General features: G+C 40.5%; 1 protein-coding gene across 2 annotated transcripts in view; it reads left to right on the top strand.

Annotated features, from left to right (window-relative positions):
- The window catches only part of SHANK2 (SH3 and multiple ankyrin repeat domains 2), a 318,926-nt gene that overhangs the window by 150,563 nt on the left and 146,291 nt on the right, over window positions 1-22,072 (top strand). For both annotated transcript variants that reach the window (XM_086748644.1, XM_086748645.1), the window contains one exon: window positions 12,714-12,789. In XM_086748644.1, coding sequence (XP_086604770.1) covers window positions 12,714-12,789 — 76 coding nt within the window. The remainder of the gene's footprint in view (window positions 1-12,713; window positions 12,790-22,072) is intronic.

The raw sequence follows: 22,072 nt of genomic DNA, 5'->3' as shown, positions 1-22,072 counted from the left end.
TCAGACTGTAAAGCCCATATGCGCAGTCAAAGAGGGAGGAGAAGATACTGAGTGAAGACTTTTAGCTTTTGCCGAAGCATTGTTTTGTTCTTAGGAATCATCTTCATATTATAATCTTTTAATACACGTCACACTGTCCTTACGTGATGTTAGCATGATTAATTTTGGCAAGATTTGGGAAGAGAGTTTAAAAAAAAAGTGCAACCTCTATATGCAAGACAGTGAGAAAGTTATTTTTTGAGACATTTTTACTAATGCCTGAAATATTCCAAGAGAATTGAGCACTCCATCTCGTTGACTTCAGTGCCCCTTGGTAAAGAAAAGGGAAATCAGTATGTTCTGCACAGGGCAAATGAGTTCTCCATATGGCTGATCTAGCAGAAAATGTTAAAAATGCTCTCCTGGCATCCCCGTTGGCCTCTCCGGGTAGTCAGAGGCCTGTTTGATGGCGGGAAGAGGAGAACTATGCATCGTTTGACTCAATAACTGCCTGCGAACATGGCAAAAAGACGTTTGAAGCCAGTGAGCGTGTCAGGGAGTGTTATGGTAAAAAAGATGGGGAGGTTCCTTGAGCTTCTCGCCTATCTCCAGCGCGCAGCAGGTGACGGCTTCTTATGTATTCAAAATTTCATCTATTATTGAAGTGAGGGAATTTGATGGATCGTTGATCCTGAATATAGCTGACAAAGATTTAGACTTGAATGAGGCTTCCGTAAGGGAGGAAATTGAGGGGAAACACTTCTATCGCCATTGATGATAAAAGTCCATGATAACTCATGTTCAAACTTGCTGCGCGTGAAAATTAATGATTTTTGAAATTGAATAGAAGAATGGCTTTTCAGGGCCTGTTTTTCCTAACCCAGCCCAAAATAGTTCTCCATCTGTTCTTTCCACCTTAGGGTGCAGAATGGCCTTCTTCGAAGCAGTTGGTTATCTTTGTGTGACTGTAAACGTGTCTCCGGAAGGAGTAATCTGTGTTACACAGAGCAGATCGCAGCTCCTGCCACCCAAGCAAATGTGGAGTTCCTTCACAAACTTCTAATGGATTTTCCCTAAATTTAAGGCAAAGCCGCTGAAAATTGTTGTCTGCTGCTCTGTAATAATATTGAAATGAGTATTTTGATTTGATTGCTGTTCAGGTTCTCCTGGGAGATTTATAACCAGGTGGAAATGATTGATTGCAATGGTTTCCGTAGTGTCATTTCTCTTTGGAAAATAAATACCAAAGCTGGCACTCTGACTGACCAAAATGAGAAGGCTATTCTGATGTTTTGTTGTTCTGTGACTTCTGAGGATACCTGCAACAGGGAAAGTGGCACTTACTGTCACTTGAATGTTTACAGGAAACTTGCTGTGGAGATGCATCTGGCACCTTCCCAATGGTTTGTACTGGTTTTTTGTTTGTTTTTTTTTTGTTTGTTTGTTGTTGTTGTTTTTTTTCCTTGGGCTTTTAGGTTGTCTGTGGAGCTAAAGCAGGCTTTGTCCCTGTTGGTGGTCAAGGTTTGGGTTTTTTGTTTTGTTTTGTTTTTTGTTTTGTTTTTTTTTTTTAGGGGCATAAGTAGAAACACAGCTAAACTGAACATTCTGTTAGCATACCAACAATGAATTCGCAAAGTCTCAACTTTGTTCCCACCTGTAAGTACCTTGTTGTGTTGTCTCTGTTTGCAGTGTGGTTGTTTGGGACTTCAGATGGTCCTTGCTGCCCACAGACATGTATTCTTGACTGGAAATGAATGACATCTACTGAAATACTGGAATTTATTATTTGCATAAAGTTGAGCATGTGCAGAAGCATTGCGAGTTGAGGGCTGCAGAATTAGCATCCCCTGGGAGTGAAAAATAAAATCCCACTATTAAGCAAATAGTTAAGCCAGGTTTCACCTGACTCCTGCCCTTTGTTACAAGCCATCATTTTGGATTATGCTGCTGCTATCATTGAGAACACTGCAGTCATTCACTAGAATATTTGCAGGAAAGAAGGAAAATATGAAATAAGGTGTTATGATTGCAAACATTTGTGCCACAAATCAGTTCCAAAGAACTGGAACATCACACCACCTGAGCTTTGTAGTTGAACAAACCATCCTGACCTTCAGGATAAGTAATATTTGCAACAGATGATAGTGCCAGCAGGCAACAAATCAAGATTTCTTTGTTCTACCTAAATTAGAAAAACAAGATGCCTTTATTTACGTGTTCAGGAGCAATTCAGATCGACAATGAGAACTCCTTTTGTGAAGTATACACTACATATCGCCAGTCTGCAGTAAAGGGTTAAGCAAAGTGCATTACTTCGGACCTGATTTTGAAAAACAGCGTGTTTCAGCAGTGATCGGAACATGTGCAAACGGACCAGCTCCACGCTTGGTTGCTGGAATCTCCGAGACCTGTTACCAGCCCAACTCAACATCCCTCTCTTCACAAGCAACAAAGTCTGTCTTGGGGCAAAGAGGGGAAAAAAAAACAATTCTTGTTCTCCCAACTGGTTTCCTTTGATGACATCACCCAGATCTATGTCTGTGTCTGTTCCAGACGCTGAGTGAGTAATTTAATCCTCTGTTTCAACAAGACCATGGACACAAAGCCACCTTGCAGCATTTGCAGTAGGCTGGTTAAGTCTTCTGCTGGAGATGGGCTGTAAATGAGGGGCAGGGACAACAAAGGCCCAACAGGAGAGCTTTGTAGCGAACGATCAATTGAAATTTTGGAAATTTGGACATTTTGGAAATATTCTGCAAAAAGGGAAGAGCTATGCAAGACTAAACTCAATCTGCTGTGCCTGCTCAGCAAACCAATGAGCAACGGTTTGCCTAACACAGGGAAGACCTAGTTCTGAAACCAAGTCTGCCTCGGAGATTTGCCTCAATTTTAATGAACGTCTAGCTTTGCTTATTCGTAAGACGACAAATACAAGCGGATGAAGTTATGAAGTTAGGCAGTCAGATTTAAACTTTAGCAACAGAATTGTATGTGTAGCTGGTGAAGTTGTTAGAAGAATGCCGATTTCCCCCTGTTCAGCTCCGTAAGCCTTATTCAGTGTTGGAAAATAGGAAGCAAATGTTTTGACAACTGCTTGCTGGGTTTTTTTAGGTATAAATGGGCTTTTTGATAAATTAAAAGGAAAACTAATGACATGAGAAACCAACATTCTTCCATAACTCCCTCTCCAGTGGATCTAACTTGCATATTTCAGTTACTAAGGTTTCTCTTGCTAACCAACCTCCTGATTCGCTGTGTTGATCAGCTGTTTCAGCATCCTTTGTGAGTAAGCTAATTCACTGGATTCCAGCTAATCTTTCTCTGAGGATGCAGAAGGGAATCAACATTAGTCTTCCTTTCTTTTTTAAAAATAGGAGTTAACAGGAAAAAAAAAAAAAAAGAAGGGAGACGTCCAGGGATTTGCAATTCCCGTTAAGTCATTGTCCTTGAGATGTTTTTATGCCTATTCTCAAATCTGAAAAACTTCAAAAACCACATAAGATTTGCTACTTCTCAGCTTCAACTGAAAGACAAATCGGCTGAGAGCACTACATGAACTGAACACTGGGATTAAAAAAAAAAAAAATCTACAAGCTTAAAAATAAAAAGGAGTAAATTATGAATTAAAGGTTTTCATTAGTTTACAATTTATAATGCCTTCATCGTATATTTCTTTTTTCTTGATCCTCATTATTTATTCCTTCTAATGAAACGACGGTGTTGTTACTTCAGATAATTGTAGCTTCTTCTGAGCTCTTGGGCAGTAGATACCTGCAGATTTCAGTTTTATGAAGTTTAATACCCGTTTCACAGAAGCGGGCTGTACTTACATGTGTTGCCTACAAATCTTATGAATTCTTTATTTATTCTAGCTTCAAAATTATCCATAGTAATGTTCAGGAGAGAGAGAAATCCTGGTCTAGATTTTGAAGACAGCACATAGGAGGGGCTAATGCTTTGATCCCTTCAATGCAACAACTTCTGTTTTTAAAACAGAAGGAGCCTGTGATCAAATAGGTAGAGACAAATTCCATTTATATTTCTTGATTTCATTGTTACATTTTTTTTTTTACAGCTGTTTAGAATCAGAGATCTTACTCTGATGGATTTGGAGGAGGATCTCTAAATTTATTCTTTTCTATGGCTCAAATGATTGCTCAAAGAAAGAAATATGCAATATTATGTTCTGCTCACTTATGAAAATTTTAATGTACCATATTTGATGGAAAATCCCAGTTTTTATGAATCTTCATTTTCTGGGGAGGAAAGGGAATAAGGAAAATAGAGATTTTACTTGAAAAGCTTATTGAGACTTCACAGTGTGTGATATGAAGAAGATTTTTTTTTTCCTTTTAATTTGATTCTTTTCTGTAGCAAAGTTCATAGTGTGTGTATTATCAAGAAAATCACTTGTTGCTCGAAAGCAAAATGCATATTGAACAAATAATGAGTTGAATCTGTAAAAATCTGAAAGTTATGCTTGTAACACCGAGAAAGGAAGGAATAGGGTAACTTCAGTGACAAAATGCTTCTGTCTGGCTAGCTGTGACATTCATTTCCTTACTGCATTGTTTCACACATAGTGTATATTACATTATCATCTAAATCAAAGCTTTACAAAGCTTTACTTATGCTGTGATTTGGTGGCTCTGTAGGGTCAATTTGTAGTCTATGGCCTGTGTGTGAAGCAAGCGGGTACTTAAATTATGTCTGTCTTTCATTAATCTGGTCAGATAAAATAGCACTTTTTTGACAAGAAAATAATATAGAATTGGTTATCCCACAGCAGCACGGACCTGTGATTCAAATCATAGAATCACAGAATGGTTTGGGTTGGAAGGGACCTTCAAAGGCCATCCAGCCCAACCCCTCTGCAAGGAGCAGGGACATCTCCAACCAGATCAGGTTGCTCAGAGCCTCGTCTGACCCGGCCTTGAATGTTTCCAGGGATGGGGCATCCACCACCTCTCTGGGCAACCTTGGGCCAGTGTTCTACCACCCTTATGTGCTTGTTTTATTTAATAGATGGGAAAAACAGGTGCTAAACAAGTTTTAGGATGAGTACATCCACTTTAAGTCAGTTTTTTTTTTTTAGACATAGGTTTATTAACGAAGCTGCTACCTCTTTTTGCTTCTGGGTTCCTCTACAATAGAGATAGTTTGGCATCATTTAGCATGGCGAATATTTTGAATTTGCATGTAGTTGGGATAGAAAAATAAATGTTGCTCTTAGTCATATTTTCAATCCCATGTACTTTTTCATCACTTCTGGGTTTTTTTGAGGGGAGAGTCAAATTTTTTTGAGATATTATTGGATCAATTTTGGGAAAAGCTCATAAGGTGGATGCACTGTCTTGTTGAAAAAAAAAAAAAGTGTAGAGATGATGGCTAGCACACTGCTATTAACTTTGTCTTATCTGTGTACCTGGTAGTAATAAAGAGTTTTAGACTGCTTTCCTCGGCTTTGAGTCACTTTTTGTCTAACCCTCAGCGCAAATAGTTGTGAAAACATTTTTTCCACAGGAAGGAGAAGGTGCACAGTCAAAGCCGTAGCCTCCTACCACGGTTGGGTATTGCTTGCCATCAGACACATGCAGAGTGCTGTGCCTGATCCTCTTTTAGCAAAGAGTGTTGTAACTATCTATTATGTTAGTGAAACATCTCTCAGAGATGTCAGTGGGGAAGAGAGAGGTAAGAAAAGCTTCATGTTTTGCGATGGTGTGAAATTTTTGAATTTACTGTGCCCAGCTGGAGAGCAAAGGGAAGGACTCTGGCTCTGACTTTTGAAAATTTTTTTTTTCAATATTTGGGTTGAAAAAGCATTTCCTACTGTGCAGACTTATTTCTTCTTGCTGGAAATTGACTGAGAGCAGACTGAAAACATTTCTTGAATTCTTCTAGCATGACAAGTGCAGTAACTAGGTTGGAGTAGCGGTCTCCATCTGACAGCATCGGTGGACAAGGGACGAGCAACGGATATCATCTACCTGGACTTGTGCAAAGCTTTCGACACTTTCCACACGACATCCTTCTCTCTAAACTAGAGAGACATGGGTTTGATGGACAGACCACTCGGTGGATAAGGAGTTGGCTGGATGGCTGAACTCAGAGAGTGGTGGTCAACGGCTCAATGTCCAAGTGGAGACCGGTCACGAGTGGCGTCCCTCAGGGGTCTGTGTTGGGCCCAGCCCTGTTCAACATCTTTGTTGGCGACATGGACAGTGGGATAGAGTGCACCCTCAGCAAGTTGGCCGACGACACCAAGTTGTGTGGTGCCATCGACACGCTGGAAGGGAGGGATGCCATCCAGAGGGACCTGACAGGCTGGAGAGGTGGGCCTGTGCCAACCTCATGAAGTTCAACCAGGCCAAGTGCAAGGTCCTGCACCTGGGTCATGGCAATCCCAGGCACAAATACAGGCTGGGCGGGGAATGGATTGAGAGCAGCCCTGAGGAGAGGGACTTGGGAGTGCTGGTGGATGAGAAGCTCAACATGAGCCGGCAATGCGCCCTTGCGGCCCAGAAGGCCAACCGCATCCTGGGCTGCATCAAGAGAAGCGTGGCCAGCAGGTCGAGGGAGGTGATTCTCCCCCTCTACTCTGCCCTGGTGAGACCCCACCTGGAGTACTGTGTCCAGTTTTGGAGCCCCCAACATCAGAAGGACATGGACCAGTTGGAGAAGGTCCAGAGGAGGCCACGAAGATGATAAAAGGGCTGGAGCACCTCTCTTATGAGGACAGGCTGAGAGAGTTGGGGCTGTTCAGCCTGGAGAAGAGGAGGCTCCAGGGAGACCTGATAGCAGTCTGCCAGTACCTCAAGGGGGCCTACAAGAAAGATGGGTAGAGGCTGTTCAGTAGGGCCTGCTGTAATAGGATGAGGGGTAATGGTTTTAAGATAGAGGGAGGTAGATTTAGATTGGATATTAGGAAAAAAAATTTTACGATGCGAGTTATAGAACACTGGAACAGGTTGCCCAGAGAGGTGGTGGAGGCCCCATCCCTGGAAACGTTCAAGGCCAGGCTGGATGAGGCTCTGAGCAACCTGATCTAGTCAGGGATGTCTGTGCTTCTTGCAGGGGGGTTAAACTGTAGAAGACCTTTGAAGGTCCCTTCCAACTCTAACCATTCTATGATTCTATGACAACCTGACTTTAACAATCAGTGACATTTGGAAGGTATCTGCTGCTCGGTGTTGTCTCTCCAATATCACACATAAATTAGGCTGCTACACCTTTATTTCCTTTGTTCACCCTATGGACGCGTTGATCACTCCAGGCCCTTCCCAGTCTGACAACGTACCCGCTGGCAGAGCGGCCCCTCGCAGTTTCCTAGGAAACACGGCCGCCAAAATTCCCTGTGAAGAGCAGCAGGAAGAATAAAAGGAATGAAGACAGTTGCTTTGGGATTTTTTTTCCCCCTAGCTCTTTACTCTTCCAAACAATATCAAATATGTAAGCAATCTACTACAAATCATAGTGTCGGTGTGGTAACCAGGTTGTCTGTTGTAAGGTGGCTGCACTAGTGATGTGCTAATCACTAGAGAAAGAGAGCAAAAATGAAGGTATCTGTCTTTGTGGATTAAAGCCCAAATTTTATTTCTTGCTTTTCATGTCAGCGATTTTGCAGCTTTTGATGATGTCTGCAGGAGCTGTCGGAGTCCTGTGGTCAGTTATGAGGCTAACATGGTGAAGCTATGGGGAAGTCACAGACATATTTCCCGGTTGAGGAAAGCCGTAATTCTTCCTAAGGTGGAAGAAGAAAAGGAGAAAATGTTTTTCACCTGTGTCTTCTCAATGCTCACCTTTCTTCAAACCCTATGACTTACGTTCTGGAGTGGCATGGTCTGACTCTGCTTGCTGAAATGTCTGCAACAGCAAATGATTCTTACAAAGAAAAACCTAGGGATTTATTATTTGTATTACCACTGTTACACAGTGCAAATGACTTATTTCTATTGCAGCTCTATTGACTTCACTGGTCAACAGAACAGGAAAAAAACTTGACATGTTATTTTGTTCCTTGCAGCCTCTTCTGTGGCTCTCATCATACTGGGACTCACATTGCTCCTAGGTGACACATTAATTGATGTGAATAAAACCTCTTCAGTGGTTTGGGGAAATTTTTTTGATATTTTCTTTTTAGTAGAAAGTGGGGAACTTTACGGTGATACTGTGTTCTTATGGAAAATTATTTCAGTAGTTGTAAAGAAAGCCTTCATTTTCATAGAAATGGTGTTTATTCTGTCAACAGAAGCGCAGTACTTTGAGAACCGAGTTGCTAGCTATGACTTTCAACCTGATGCTTCATTCCCAAGCATGTCCTATGGCTGTAACCTAGAGATGGGTGACGGCCTATGGAGAGAGAGTCTTCTTACCAACTATAGATATTAGGAAAAAATACAATGGAGTAACTCTGGTAAAATATGGGCTTCTCAAGAAATATAGAGACTCCAAATAATATACCAACGTTCCTTTTTTTTTTTTCTGTCAATGTAAAGGAAACTATACCGTTTTTGCAGACACTGGTGTTTTGTTCTACCTCCTAGAATAACTTTTGAACTGATCCAATTTGATGCAATAACTTTTCATCTGTGGTGACAGATATTCTTCTCAGTAGCAATGCAGTAATAGATACGCAGCTAAATAATGCTTTTCTAGACCTTCTTCTCCTTATCTTCTTGCTAGTCTTTCTAATCTGTCTGCAACCAAGTTTTAAAAGAAATCCTCAAAGGATTCTGCGAGTAAAGACTCCATATGTTCAAGGCCAGGCTGGATGAGGCTCTGAGCAACCTGATCTAGTCGGGGATGTCCCTGCTCCTTGCAGGGGGGTTGGACTAGATGACCTTTGAAGGTCCCTTCCAACCCTAACCATTCTATGATTCTGTAGGATAATTAGTCTTAGGTGGTCCTAACATGCTCCAAAGCACTCTGATTATAAGTGCTGGTCTTCAGAAAACCTAGGGACATAAGAATGGGTAAAAATGCAGTGAAACCTGGAAAAAACCCCTTGGTGCTACTGTACCTACAATAGTGCTGTTATGCTCTGTGCGGCCTGATTTCAGAAAAACGTTTGTTAAACATTTGCCTATAGGTTCTTTGTGGTCTGTAGTCAAATTAGAGACCGGAACCTTTAAGTGGGGTGGTTGTTTCTGGTTTTTTTTTAGTATCAAGTTCATTATGATGGCACATTCCTGATTCTTCCCTTGTTTTTGGATGTCTGTACTTAAATGCTGTGTAACGGAACAGACTGGGATCTGAGTCAGAGGTTAGGGAAAGAGAGTAATTAAAGAACTTACACGGCAACCTGGGAAACGTACCACTTAGCCTCGAGTCCGGGGATTTGTGAGGCTAATGGTTTCCCAAATAATCCCTGTGAATACGATTGCACACAAAGGAGTGGGGGGAAGCAGGGGGGTGGGAGAGGCAGGGAGCAGATAGAAGCTGCAGCTGAAGAGTGCTGGCTTTGCAATACGAAGTAGCTGAACAAAGCTATCTGTCTTACTGCGCCTTTCCGTTCCTCCCACCCACTTTGTGTTCGTTAATAGCGCTGAAATATCAGGCTATAGAAAACAGTTTCTGCGGAAGAAACATCTGGCTCCTTAATGCTCTAGCAGTAGCTTTAAGATTTCCAAAATATTCTCCATTATATTTTCTTCTTTTAATTATTTATAAGTGTCTTTCTGAAAGCAGGCTAGTGGTAACCTCTAAGTAGAATCCAGGTTTTTCTGTGTTTCTTCTGATTGTGTCTCTTGATACTAATCAAGAGTTTTTAGGATGCTGTGACCAAGAACGTTGCTCGATGGGGAATAGGCTGCAATTCATGCAGGTGGCTTTATTCCACGTCACAGCAGGGCGTTGGATTTTGAAGCTGAGCTTGTAAACTTAACAACAAAGGCTTGACCCGTAAAATTCACTGAACCCCTTACAGCACATGAAGAGGTACAGGCCTACGGTGAGCTACTTCAAAGCCATATCTCTTTGAGCGGCTGTCGTGTAGCCTTGGGTACCGTTGCCGCTCACCGTGCTTACGGCTCTTATTCCGCCAAAGGCAGCGTGCGGTCCTCCAGCCCTGCGGCCAACGTGCTGGCTGGCCGAGCTTTGGTTGTGTCTAGCTGGGTCCTGGGGAGAGTTGTGTCCTTCTTGGGTGTTCCAGAAAGGCAGGGGGGGTAAGGGCAGTGGGAGCCGGAACCTGGGGTAAAGGGTGAGGCTGCTGTGGCAGAAAATGTAGGTTGTAGATGAATGACAAAGCGACAAAATAAGCCTACACAAAACTACCAAGTAGAGTTCGTGTAACAGAGATTTTCTTCCTCTTTGACCAACCTGTAGGAAGGAGGCTAGCTAGCCTCCACAAAAATTTTTATAAGTGCAGATATTTTTATTTTTTTCTTACTACTGCTTTTCTTCTATATTGCTAATTGTGCTCAGCTCTGAGGAAATAATGTGCTTACTCTTTTAGCCAGCTGCAACCTGCACGTGTATTTTCAGCCACAATTCCTCTGCATTATGTATCTATTTGTATTTATGTCTCCAGCTGGGGACACAATCCGGTTCTGTGTCAGCTGGACTGGTTAAAGCAAGGAAAGATGCATTTTGTCAACCCTTCTTCCCAAAGTCTGCCTCCCAGTACTTTCTTCTGCAGCCTGCGCCTTGGCCGCGTTTAAAGCCTGTCATCCTGCACTGATTTTTTTTTTTTTTTTTTTTTTTCCTATCTGCAGACTACCACTTGGTCATCTGACAGCACTACCTCTCACAGTAATTTTTAACATCCTTAAAAGTTGTGACATAGAGATGGTGTACCTTGAGGGCTGTGTCTGGCTTGGAGATCTAATAAAATCCGTTTGGATGGAGTCAGGCTGTCCTTGAATGAAAAATTCCTCAGCCATGCAGATGAGAATTTCACGGTCACAAGCTACACCGGAAACTTTTCAATTTGATTTTTGATGTCTGTTAGCCTAGCTTAATGTGATTGCATTTGAAAGCCAAGCTGTATTTAGGCAAGACTTTTTTCCTGTCTCAGAAACTATGTTTTCTGCATAAGTATCTTCTCTTGGATGAAAAAGCCATATAAAAAGGGACTGCACTAAAGATACTAATTTGAGGAAAAATCAATACACGAAAATGTTGTTGTAAAGGCTAAGACTCAGAAAATTGATACATCTGAATAAGAGTTGTTGTAATACCTAAAGCTACCAAAGAAGGCTCCTTACTCTCTTTTTTTTTGTTGTTGTTGAAGTTTTACTTTGTTTGAATGCCTCTTTGCAAGTAAGCTTGGGTGTTTTCCTGTCATTCTGAAGAAGAATCTGACATGGAGTTGCCTACATTCTCTAAAATCCTATTGTCCTTCCCCAAAAGTGTAATTTTTATCTATGCATGTATACGTATGTCGTCAGTCTGCTTTTTGCTCTGCAGACTGAAGCAACCAAATACTGGAGTAGCTTCTGCATCATTCCCACATTCTTGATTTATTGGTGCTCATGGAGATACCCATTGAAGGCAATAAATGAGGGAGCAGCTTTCCAGTCCTAGAGGAAGAGAGATGTTTAGCTCTGTTGTCTGTCATTCTGTAGTTACGGTTCTAAACTACTGACTTCAACTGTTGTACCTATCCTAAACCGGTGTTAACGTTGGTGAATTGTAGAAATACTCGTGAACATACAATTTATAGTCCTGTAGGTTGATTTAATGCTGCAGGTGCTAGATGTCGGAGCTGCTTCAGTGGGATGGACAGGTTTTTTTTTCTCAAGAAAAGGCATAAATACAAAATTTTAATGTATTTGAGGTTTTAAATGACTTTTGTAGTAGATATATTGTTGTAGCTTATTTCTTCGTTCTTTGTTTCCCAAATATGAGATTTCTTTGGTTTTTGCGTCGCCCTACATCCTCTAGTCGATTGGATTGTTTGCTTTTGCTATGTAACGGTAGTACAAGTTTCATAGCACTATTTTCTGTGAGATTTGATAGATGGCAATGAATGTGGGCACCTACTTTTCCCCTTACCCCCTTCTCCGTATGCCTAGTAAAATTATAGAAATAGCTCTAGTTTTGTGCGTGTGTGTTTAAACAAAAAATAATTTTGCATTCTTCTGGATATTTTTCCAACCTTTCCAAAATTTGTTCCTGTTTTTCTGCCTGTCTGATTGTATTTTGCCTCTTAGCCCAAGATATAAGAGAGCCAAAGATTGGACTTGAAAGATGTTACTACTGAGAATGTGGGTGGAACTTCAAAACTTGTGATTGATACGATACATGATCTACAAGAAGATCTCCTTATTAACTTGATGTGTATGATATGATAAAAGAATGTCTCAATTCCTAAGTGTTTTGTTTTTGTTTTTGTTTTTTTTGTTTTTCTCCCAAAACGCCTTGAAACCACGTTAGTTCACTGTCAGGGAGCATAAGAAAACACTTTTTAAACACTTTTTTTACTGTGAGGGTGACTGAGCACTTGAATAGGTTGGCCCAGGAAGTTGTGGAGACTCCCTCCTTTTGGATGTTCCAAAGCTGCCTAGACATGACCGTGGGCAACTGACTCTAGGTGGCCCTGTGTGAACAGGGCAGTTGGACAAGATGACCTCCAGAGGCCTCGTCCAACCTCAACCATTCTGTGATTCTATGAAGTATTGTAAATCTTATTTTTTTGATGTATAGGACAAAGTCTGCTTTCAAATTGCAAATTAAAACAACACTTGATTAGGAAATACAGAGGTATTATTAAAAGTTCTCTTTTCTTTGTGCAGAAACACGAACAGATAGAACAAAGAAACTGTTTAGACACTACACAGTTGGATCCTATGACAGCTTTGATGCTTCAAGGTAAGAGTTTTTCTTTTCAGTTGCAATCTGTTTACAAAACTGTTCTGGGTTTTATTTAATTGTTACTTTTTGTCTAGACTTTTGAGGGGAAGAGGGAAGCAGATTACTACACAGAGCTTCTCAGGTATCATTCTACCTCTAAACTGGTTTTTATCACAGCTTACTTTTTTCAAATGGGATGAGTCTACAAAAATAGTGAGTAATGAAGTAATGAGTATCACTGTTTTGTTTTCCTGAGTGGTGAAAGAGATCAACATTTCACAGAAGCAATGTGTTCCAGCTGCTTCCACAGTCAAGGACCACTTAAGTTGTTGGATACCTCAAAAGATCGGGCCTTCTCTATCTGTTCACAGAATCGTACTTGCTGACAAGAAAACCAAAATAGCATATTGTGATTTGTTGTTCTGAACAGTATCTTAGATCCTAAGTAGAAATAAGGCTGTTAGAAATGAGAAATTTAGAAAGTAGATTATTTATTTGCAGTTTCTGCTGAGTATTTGTGTTCTTTAAGCATGAAGGTTCTTCTCCCACATGCACATACATTGGACATACAGCCAACTTCTGGTAGAAAGGATGATTTTTGAAGCGCAGAACCTCAGTTAGCTGTTGGTGTCTTCTTGATAAAATCATGACGGCATACTGGAGTCATTACGCTTCTTTCCTGACTGTCTAATTACCGCTTGGGATTTTTTTAATTTTCAAGAAAAACACCTTTTTTTTTTTGTAGAAGAATAATTCTGAAATGTGTAAAGCAATGATGAAGGAGTTTCATATAGGGCAAAAAAAAAAAAAAAAGAAAGAAAATGTGGTAAATTGTTTCTATTGTGTGATCTTAATCCTTGTCTGAGGGTCGTGCATAGTTTCTGTGCCAGTTAAACAATTTTGTGGTGAAGGATGGAGTTCAAGTCTGCTGAAGTAGTTTGGATACCCGAGATGTCCTCCTGTGTTCGTGGTGGTCGGTGTGCAGAGCTCTAAAAGGCAGGGGGCCTGTGGTTGTCCTCTGTATACAGCCTGTAAATATTTGAAAAATACAGTCTGCAGTCCCTTGAGTTGTGGTTTGAAAGTGTGTTGCAGTGTTGAATGAAGAGGGAAGGTTTGGTGACGTGGTGAGAGGACGCACAGGCTTGGGGGTTGGCTACAATCATCCCATCTTGGAAGTTCTGATCTTCCTGTTACTGTATATGGTGTGCTGTGGGGCATCAACTCTTGCTGCTGTGACTTAGGAACAGAGAAACCCCATTTCAACGCCTTGCCCATTCCCCTATCGTCATCAGCCAAGTTAGCAGACCTTTGCGCTGTTGGAGGACGATACGATTGACTGAGTGGTCTAACAATTAATTACAAAGTTGTCAAGAGGAGCTGTTAGTTTGTACTATGAAACACAGAACTGCTCTGCAGAGCAAGCTATCTGGTTGCTGGTTACATTTCCAGTGAGCTGAGTTGTCTTTTTGCAAGAGTTTGGTCATTATTGTATAAAATTCATAGCCTTGTCTCTATATTTCGTTGTTAATGGATAGGGTTGTTTCTGTAAAGCTAGAAGCTGTGATCGCAGCGTGTTGCCTCAGAGATACCAAATAGTCCCACCTGGAAACCTACTCCTACTTTCTAACAAAATATTTTTTCATTAGAAACTGTCAGTTCCATTTTTTTTTTTTTTTTCCTTCTGGGAGGTGGGAGAGCTATTGATTCTAAAGCAGTTGGATTTTTGTTGTCCTTTTCCCAAGAAAATTCAGGCAGGGAGCAATGCCGCCTACCTTTCTGAAACAAGCGGTACTCTGTTGTTTACAGAGGTTATTTTGAAAGCAGGAGTCCAAAAGCCATATTCAGACCAAGGGCTTGAACCTCGTCTCAGTGCTCAAGTATGTCTTCTAACCAGTGAGCTGTTGGGAATGAATGGATTAAACTCCGGGCTTTTGGGAAGTCACGGAAATGAGAGATGTTTGGGGGTTTTAGAGGGAAGGAAGGGAGGTCGTTGGTTTATTTTTGGATTTTTTTATTTTTTTTTTTCCTCTCAAGGTATTGAGCTTGTGCAATGCAATGGTAAAGCTTTCAAAGAAATTTACGTTACCTGATTCAGGACTACAGCCGAGCAGGCGAGTTTATCAGATAAAATGATAGTTTTTGTACAGCCTTATTATTGCGAAATTAGGTATGAAGTATGTCTGCAATTGTTCCTGATTCTGGCATCTATGGTTATTAATTATCTGAGCAGTAAGAGGGGAAGCAACACAGCTCTCCTGGCAGCTTCTGAGTAAAGCAAAGTTTTGAAGAAAACTCAAATTTCCACAGAAAAGCTGAAAACCAGTGGACTCGTTTTGAAGAGTAATAATGGCAGGCCAGCAATCCAAGTGGAAATTGAGAATGAAAGGTGGGAGAGGGTAGAATTAACGGGTAATTCCAAGAAATACAGTGGAAAGATAGACTGACTTACCACACTTTTAAAAACTGTGTAAAAACTACAGTAATTTTAGAATTTTTGTGAAGTAATACTAGAAAAAATAGAAAACTGGTTTTGGTGTCCAAGTTTCCAAGCCCAGTGAGTTGCTAGAAAAGTAAAAACTTGTTCCTCTGAGGTGCATATAATAACTTCCTGTAATGACGTATTTACAGAGAACGTGGACCATGATGAAAGGTAAACTTCCTTTTTCATCCTCTACAAACACGACATACAGCAGAACACTGTTCTGATACTTTTTTTTTTCCTAAAGACTTGCTGTCCTAAAACTGCAATAGCACACAAAGTTGCATTTCAGATACTTGACCAAGGCTGAAATGGCTTTTTGCAAGGCTGCAAATCAGCTTTTTGTATGTAAATGGTAATTTTACTGGTGCTTACGTATTACTGGTAAAAAAAAAAAAAAAAAAAAAAAATTCCTTTACGAATCTGACTGGAGATTCGTATGTCTTGTTAGTATGTACAAATTTAATTCCTAGCATGGGCTTGTGCCGAGAGGGAAGAGGCAAACAAGATGTCGATCTATCAGCAGTTCTCCGTATTTCCAAGTTTGTACTGTTTTGATTGCTTTCTCTGCATTCACAAAGCTGATCCAGTTCCTTTCTGGAGATGGTGTGGGGGAGTGAGGGGAAGTGTCTGCTCCCTTCTCTTTTTCCTTCCCCCTCCCAAAGGGCAAAAATTGCTGAGTAGAAACGCTCTGTTCAGAAATCTGTATTAATGGGCTTATTCACATGCAGGAAAATACATTGTACATGGCATTTTTCATCTTTAGGAAAATGTGCAGCTTGAGTAATGGAGGTTCATTAAATCCTGTTTCAGCTTTGCATAAGAGATCAGTTATCCATACATTAACACTTCAGGAAAATGGATAGTATGCTTACTAATACGTAGAAAGGCAGTGAGACTTGCTTGCCAGTACAAATAGTCATTAAATATCATACAAATATAATATTTGAAACGACTAGGTCTAATGTATTATCTGCTTTAAATGCTGACTGCATACATTAATTCTGTTATGCAAAAATTACGTTGTCTCTTGCAGTTGTCACGTGCTGCTGCTGACGTTCCTTTACGTGGATTCCTTTATTATTCTTTTAAGAACTATTTATTTGCAATCATTTTCCTTTAATCTGATGGAGATGGACAAACATTGAATGGAAAGATAGACTTTGTTGCAATGGCAAACGTGAGAGAGGGTAAAGTTTCTTTACGCTAGCGGGAGATCTCGTTGGACAAACAGGAGTAAATACGTGTCCCTGGACGTTTGTCTTGGGCTATGGAGGCTGGGGTGGCAAGTGGGACCGGCAGAGCTTCCTTCTGCCTCCCCAGGTGGAGCAAGCAAGCAGCACGCGTGGTGTCAGACCCCAGGGAATGCTGTCGCTCAAGCCTATCCTTGCTTGACTTACCTTGTAGCCAGAGAGAGAGAGGAGCAGAAAGCAGGCATGAAAAAGTCATCGAATGGTTTGGGTTGGAAGGGACCTTCAAAGGCCATCCAGTCCAACCCCCCTGCATGGAGCAGGGACATCTCCAACCAGATCAGGTTGCTCAGAGCCGCGTCCAGCCTGGCCTTGAATGTTTCCAGGAATGGGGCATCCACCGCCTCTCTGGGCAATGTGTGCCAGTGTTCCACCACCCTCAGTGTAAAAAATTTCTTTCTTACACCTGCTCTGAATCTACCCTCTTTTAGTTCAAAACCGTTACCCCTCGTCCTAAAGAGCAGATACACCAACCAAGTTGCGAGGAGGTAGTGTGAGACTGCTTTGACGTGGCTCTGGATTTTGTGTCTTCCCTGTATTTGTGGGCAGCAGTGGTCAGGACAACCATGGGACATGGTTTTTGAGAGCCAGGGCAGGGGCGGATCCCATTGCATTTGTTAGGAAAAATGTTTGTTTGGATCTGTCTTGTCTAGGCTGGATGGGCAGTACTGTGACCAGCAAAGCAAAAGCTTACAAAGTATTGTAAATATTATTTAGAAGTCTAGTTTAGGACTACCTTTAATTCAAACAAAATTATTTGTAGATCTTAAATCAATTATTTCATGGAGTCCTCTTTCATCAAGATCAAATTCCAGTTTAGTTACAGAATTTATTACTAGGACGTAGAATGGATGTTGGAATTTTATAAAAAATAAAAAATAAGATAAACCTTTAGAAATTTTCAAGTGTTTTTTAACTGAAGTGAGGGACTGGATGAATTCTCTCAAGACAGGTCAGTAAATTGTTCGATCGGGAAAATCAAAAGACAAAAATAAATTATCAAATCAAAATATGTGAAATTAATTACGTTTAATTTCAAATGTAAAATGTTAGCACCTTTCTAGATGTGATGTGACTGATGATAAAGTGGCAACTTAGTTTTTATACTCTGGAGACATAAGTAATATGAGCAATTTGAGTGTTATGTAAAGACTATCAACTTGATTTGGTAGAAAACATGATCATGTTGCCTTCCTGGCTTTGGAAGCTTTGGAACACAACAGTACAATCGACTTTCACATTTTTGAGATTTTTTCCTGACCACTGTAACTAGTGCTAATGACTGCATGGGAGAAGTTCTCCTGGTGCCTTTTCTTGACGTCCTATGGCTAGAGCAACATTAAGAAGCTCACAGGAGGGGACGTAATAATAAATAACCTTTTTCAAAGGCTTGTTGCCACAAAGTTCAAATTGATTTGCCTTCTGTTTTCAGTTGTATTTTTCTGGATGAAGAAAAAGAGGAAAATTGAATGTGTAGTCCAGGAGGTATGTGTAAGAAAGCTTAATTAAAAGCTTAATTCATTAATCCAAATGTCCTTACCTGGAGTCAGGTGGCAGCATCCATGTCTCCTGAGCGTAGAAGCTGACAGAAGCAACTCCTCAAAAGCCAATTTACGTAACGAAAGGCAAACACGCAGCAAAATGTAGAGGTTCTTCTCAGCCATATACCCCGGCAATTCTCTGTTGATGTCATCCGTGCTGTCGGATTGAGCAGTGTAAACTTTAATCCCAGGCAGCTCAGAGAGACTCTTTGGTGCAGCTGAAGCTGATTACTTCCGTAATTCAGCACGCTGTGTAGTGCTTATTTATTTATTTATTAAACTCCCAGATTCTACCTGTTGAATACCTCAGTCTTTGTCCCAGAGTTGTGATGTAAATGGTCCCGTCTTAGCAGTTTAAGCATTAGGTGTGTTACACAGTAATTACACTTTTTTTTTAGCAGAAGATAAAAAACCAGCTTTCGTCTGGTTTGGGATTTGGTCTCATGTGGATATTTTACATAAATAGGTTGTCTTCCTTCTAGAAAAATGCAATTATTCATCAATCTAAATATATATTTTAAATGGGTGGCAACTTTTTGAAGAATTCTGGTCATTACAAGTCACGAGGTGTGTAAGAGGGATCTAAGGGACCTTTTCCTGGTTATGGCTTAGCCGGGGTCCTGTTTGGGCATTGTGGTGAATCTAGTGTGTGTGCTTGCTGAGTGATGCTTGCTTGTGCACACCCATCAGCAACAATCTGTTAAATCCTGGGAAATGGTTCTTTACAAGAATTGAAGGAATGTATAAGAGCCGTTGTTGTTGGTTTTTTTTTTTTTTTTATTATATATCCTACTTGCCACATTTTCGTTTTGGTTGTCCCCAGGCCTGCAGAACAGTGAGGGAAACATTGAGAGAAGTGTCATTACGTGGAGAATAGGCCTTTCTGTATTGAAATATCTGACTTTTTTTTTGTGGTTTTCTGTTGGGTGGCACCAGTTCCACTGTACTAATGTTTTATGTGAAGTTTGTTCTGTTCGGTTGATCTCTTGCACGAACTGGAGTAAGGATATTAAAATGCATATGTTCATTCTTAAAAATAAATTAGTGATTTCTGTTCCTTTATTCTGAGGTTGATGCATTGGTAATAAGTAGAAGGTGATTTTACGGTTCTTCTTAGCTGCAGGCATAGGTTTTAAACATAACTCTTGATTTCCTTTTCTTTGGTGGAAAGAAGTAAAAACAGTAGTGTTTTAACTTTACATAGATACATAGCTCATTTTTTTTTTGTCCAGGAGATAGTAGGGAAAATGTGAGTATGCTCAAGGTTGTAATATACATACAGTGTAAGGTATGCAAAATAGAGATATGGATACAACCATGTGATGTAGTGATGTGGTTACATCACACATGGCTGAAATTTTAATGGTTTCAGATCTCTGCGTACGTGATACTCTTGGTTATTTTAGGCACAGAGAACAATCAGCGCCAACGAAATTATGGAAAACAAAGTCTACAGAATGTTACTTTATTTGTAAAGATACTGCGTTGGGCTTGCCTGATGCCTCTTCTGAATGAATTAATTGACTGTGAGTGTAATAGTCTGATAGCGCTGAACTGCGTTTAATGTGTGAGGCAGAGAGACGAGGGTAGCTCTTTTTTAATACTTTGTGCCTCATTAACTTGAAGAATATAATTTAATACAATCTGGAAAATTATATCTATGTTTAAGCAATAATTAAGGCGTTGTGTATTTTGTGGAACAGGTAGAGCTGTAAAACGTGGAGTCTTTCATTTACACTTATTTAATTTCTCAGGAAAATGATCTCACTTGCTAATAAACAGCTTTGCACTTTGCCTCCCCGCTGTTGTGTGCTGCCATGACTGAGCTTTTTATGTTGGTGACTACAGAAAAATATTTAAAGTCTTTGCTAAGATAGGAGGTAAAAAGAGTGTCTGTGTGGATGCATCTGAACCGTAGCATCTCTTTGAAATGGATAGTATAATTGCATGAAGATGCAATATCAAAGTCTAATACAATTACAGGAAAAAGCAAAATCATGGTGAGTGGTAAGAGTTTCCATGAACTTGTAAGTGCATTTTTAAGTTGTTTGCTGCCTTAATGATGAAGTTTGTTTAAAGCACTTCAGTAAGATCCTGCTTTTAGCAACTGATGATTAAAATTTGTCAGACATTTTCTGGGCTAGAGGTTTGCCTAAATTTTTTAGATGGAAAGTGTTAGCAAAGAACGACCAAGAGTTTCCAAAACTAAAGTTGAAAAAAAATAAAAAAAACATGGCCCCTCCCAAATTTAAAATTAGAGTGCTCTTTCTGAAAAAAAAAAAAAAAAGGATCCACTTCTAGTGCTAGTGAACACCTAAGTGTGTAACTATGGGTACAGAAGGTTCTGATTGCAAGGGCCGTCATTTGGTAGATGATGCCATAGCACAGCAGCTGATACCCTCAAGCTCAACGTCATTTTCTCTGCAACTCCTCCGACTGGATGCTGAAGGACAGGATGGATTTAAATGTCAGAACTGAAAGCAGGACCCTCTATCCTGTGCATAGGGAGGAATGAATTTTTCTGAATTAGAATAGAGAAAAGTTTTTTAAAAAAAAATAGGAAAAAGGGGTGGAAATAACAGAAGGTGAGGACAGCAGGAAAAGGTTGTGAGGGTGTGATACCAGGTTAGTTAGAAACAGGAGCCACGTAATTAGATGCAAGGACAGAGCAGGGGAAAAGAGGAGATTAAAATGTTTGGTTTTCAGGGAAAAGGAATAAGTTGACAACAATTAGTGTTTTACATCCCTGTCTCCTAGCCTCCACTGCGATGACTTAGCTTCCTCTGTGTGACCCTTAATTCCTGCCCCACTGCACCTTTGGCTGCCTTCCTCTCACCTAGTCGCCAGATGAGCAAAAGCTGACATATGGTGCCTCTGATTGTAAGTGATGCATTTTTAAGTTTTGGCAGGCCAAAAGGAACAAATAACTGTTGAGCTCACACCGTGGGCTTTCCTCCAGTGGGAGCAGGGTTTTTTTTGGTTTTTGGGTTTTTTTTCCTCTTTCCAACTGGATTTTCGCAAATATTTGTTGCATTTGCAGAAGCTGGACTACAAGGCAAATTCTAAGGATGACTGGCAGGCAACATACGGGGTTTTTTTTACTTTTAAAAGAATAAACTATTAAGAAGTCGGAAAGGGATTGACTTTCATGCTCTAAAGCTGATCACTTCCATTGTGTAAAACATAAGGTTGATGGGAGGAGGATGTCTCGTTTTGTCTTTTGTCAAATAGATGTGCTGGAGTTGTATTTCCTTATCGATTAGGTGGGGTCAGACCCTACAAAGAGGGACCTGCTAAAGAGCAAGCAACTGCTGGTGCCAGGGTGTTCACCTGGAATAAAGAAGTTCTGAGCTGGAGTCCCGTGTGTGTTAGACTGCTTTGACTTAGTCCCATACCTGGTATTTCTGATGGATGCCAAGAACCTGGTGGATAGAGCGATTCTCTATCCAGGTCTTTTGAAACGATTATTCTTTCACTAAGCCAAGAGACAGATGCTAGCTCTGTCCTCGGAGGCTGTGGCATGCAGGTGGGGATGCTAGATTTGCACGATTGGCAGATACACCAATTGAGTAGCTGCTGGTATTGCTGGGGGGGCCTGCTCTCTCTCACATAAAATTTCATCCCATATTCTGGAGAAGTATTGTCCAACATAGGCTTAATTTAGACTAAAACATATCAACAAAAGATTTGCTGTAGTGGAGAAGCATTTCACAAAAACTGATTTCATGGCAGAATTCTGAACAGAAGAACGGTGAATGTGAAGTTAAATGCGTGCACTTGGAAATAGTGGTAACTGCCTATTTAGGAAAAATACCGTTACCCGTGTGTCTTCTAATTTATCTATTTTTTAAAAGAAATAAAAAAAACTCTGTGCCCACAGATAACAGGTCTCAGAATTAAGAGTTTATTGCTACAATGGAAAACTAGGACTGATACGGAGAAGATGATGGCGTGAGCCTCTAAACTAGCATTTCCAAAGACTGATGGTGTAGCGCTGTCAGATTCGGTGAGAGGTGGTTTATACCTCTACT

This window comes from Chlamydotis macqueenii, chromosome 5, assembly GCF_036417535.1.
Source record: "Chlamydotis macqueenii isolate bChlMac1 chromosome 5, bChlMac1.mat, whole genome shotgun sequence".
NCBI lineage: Eukaryota > Metazoa > Chordata > Aves > Otidiformes > Otididae > Chlamydotis > Chlamydotis macqueenii.
Note: the sequence above shows the minus strand (reverse complement) of the source record. Positions and strands in the feature narration are given on the sequence as shown.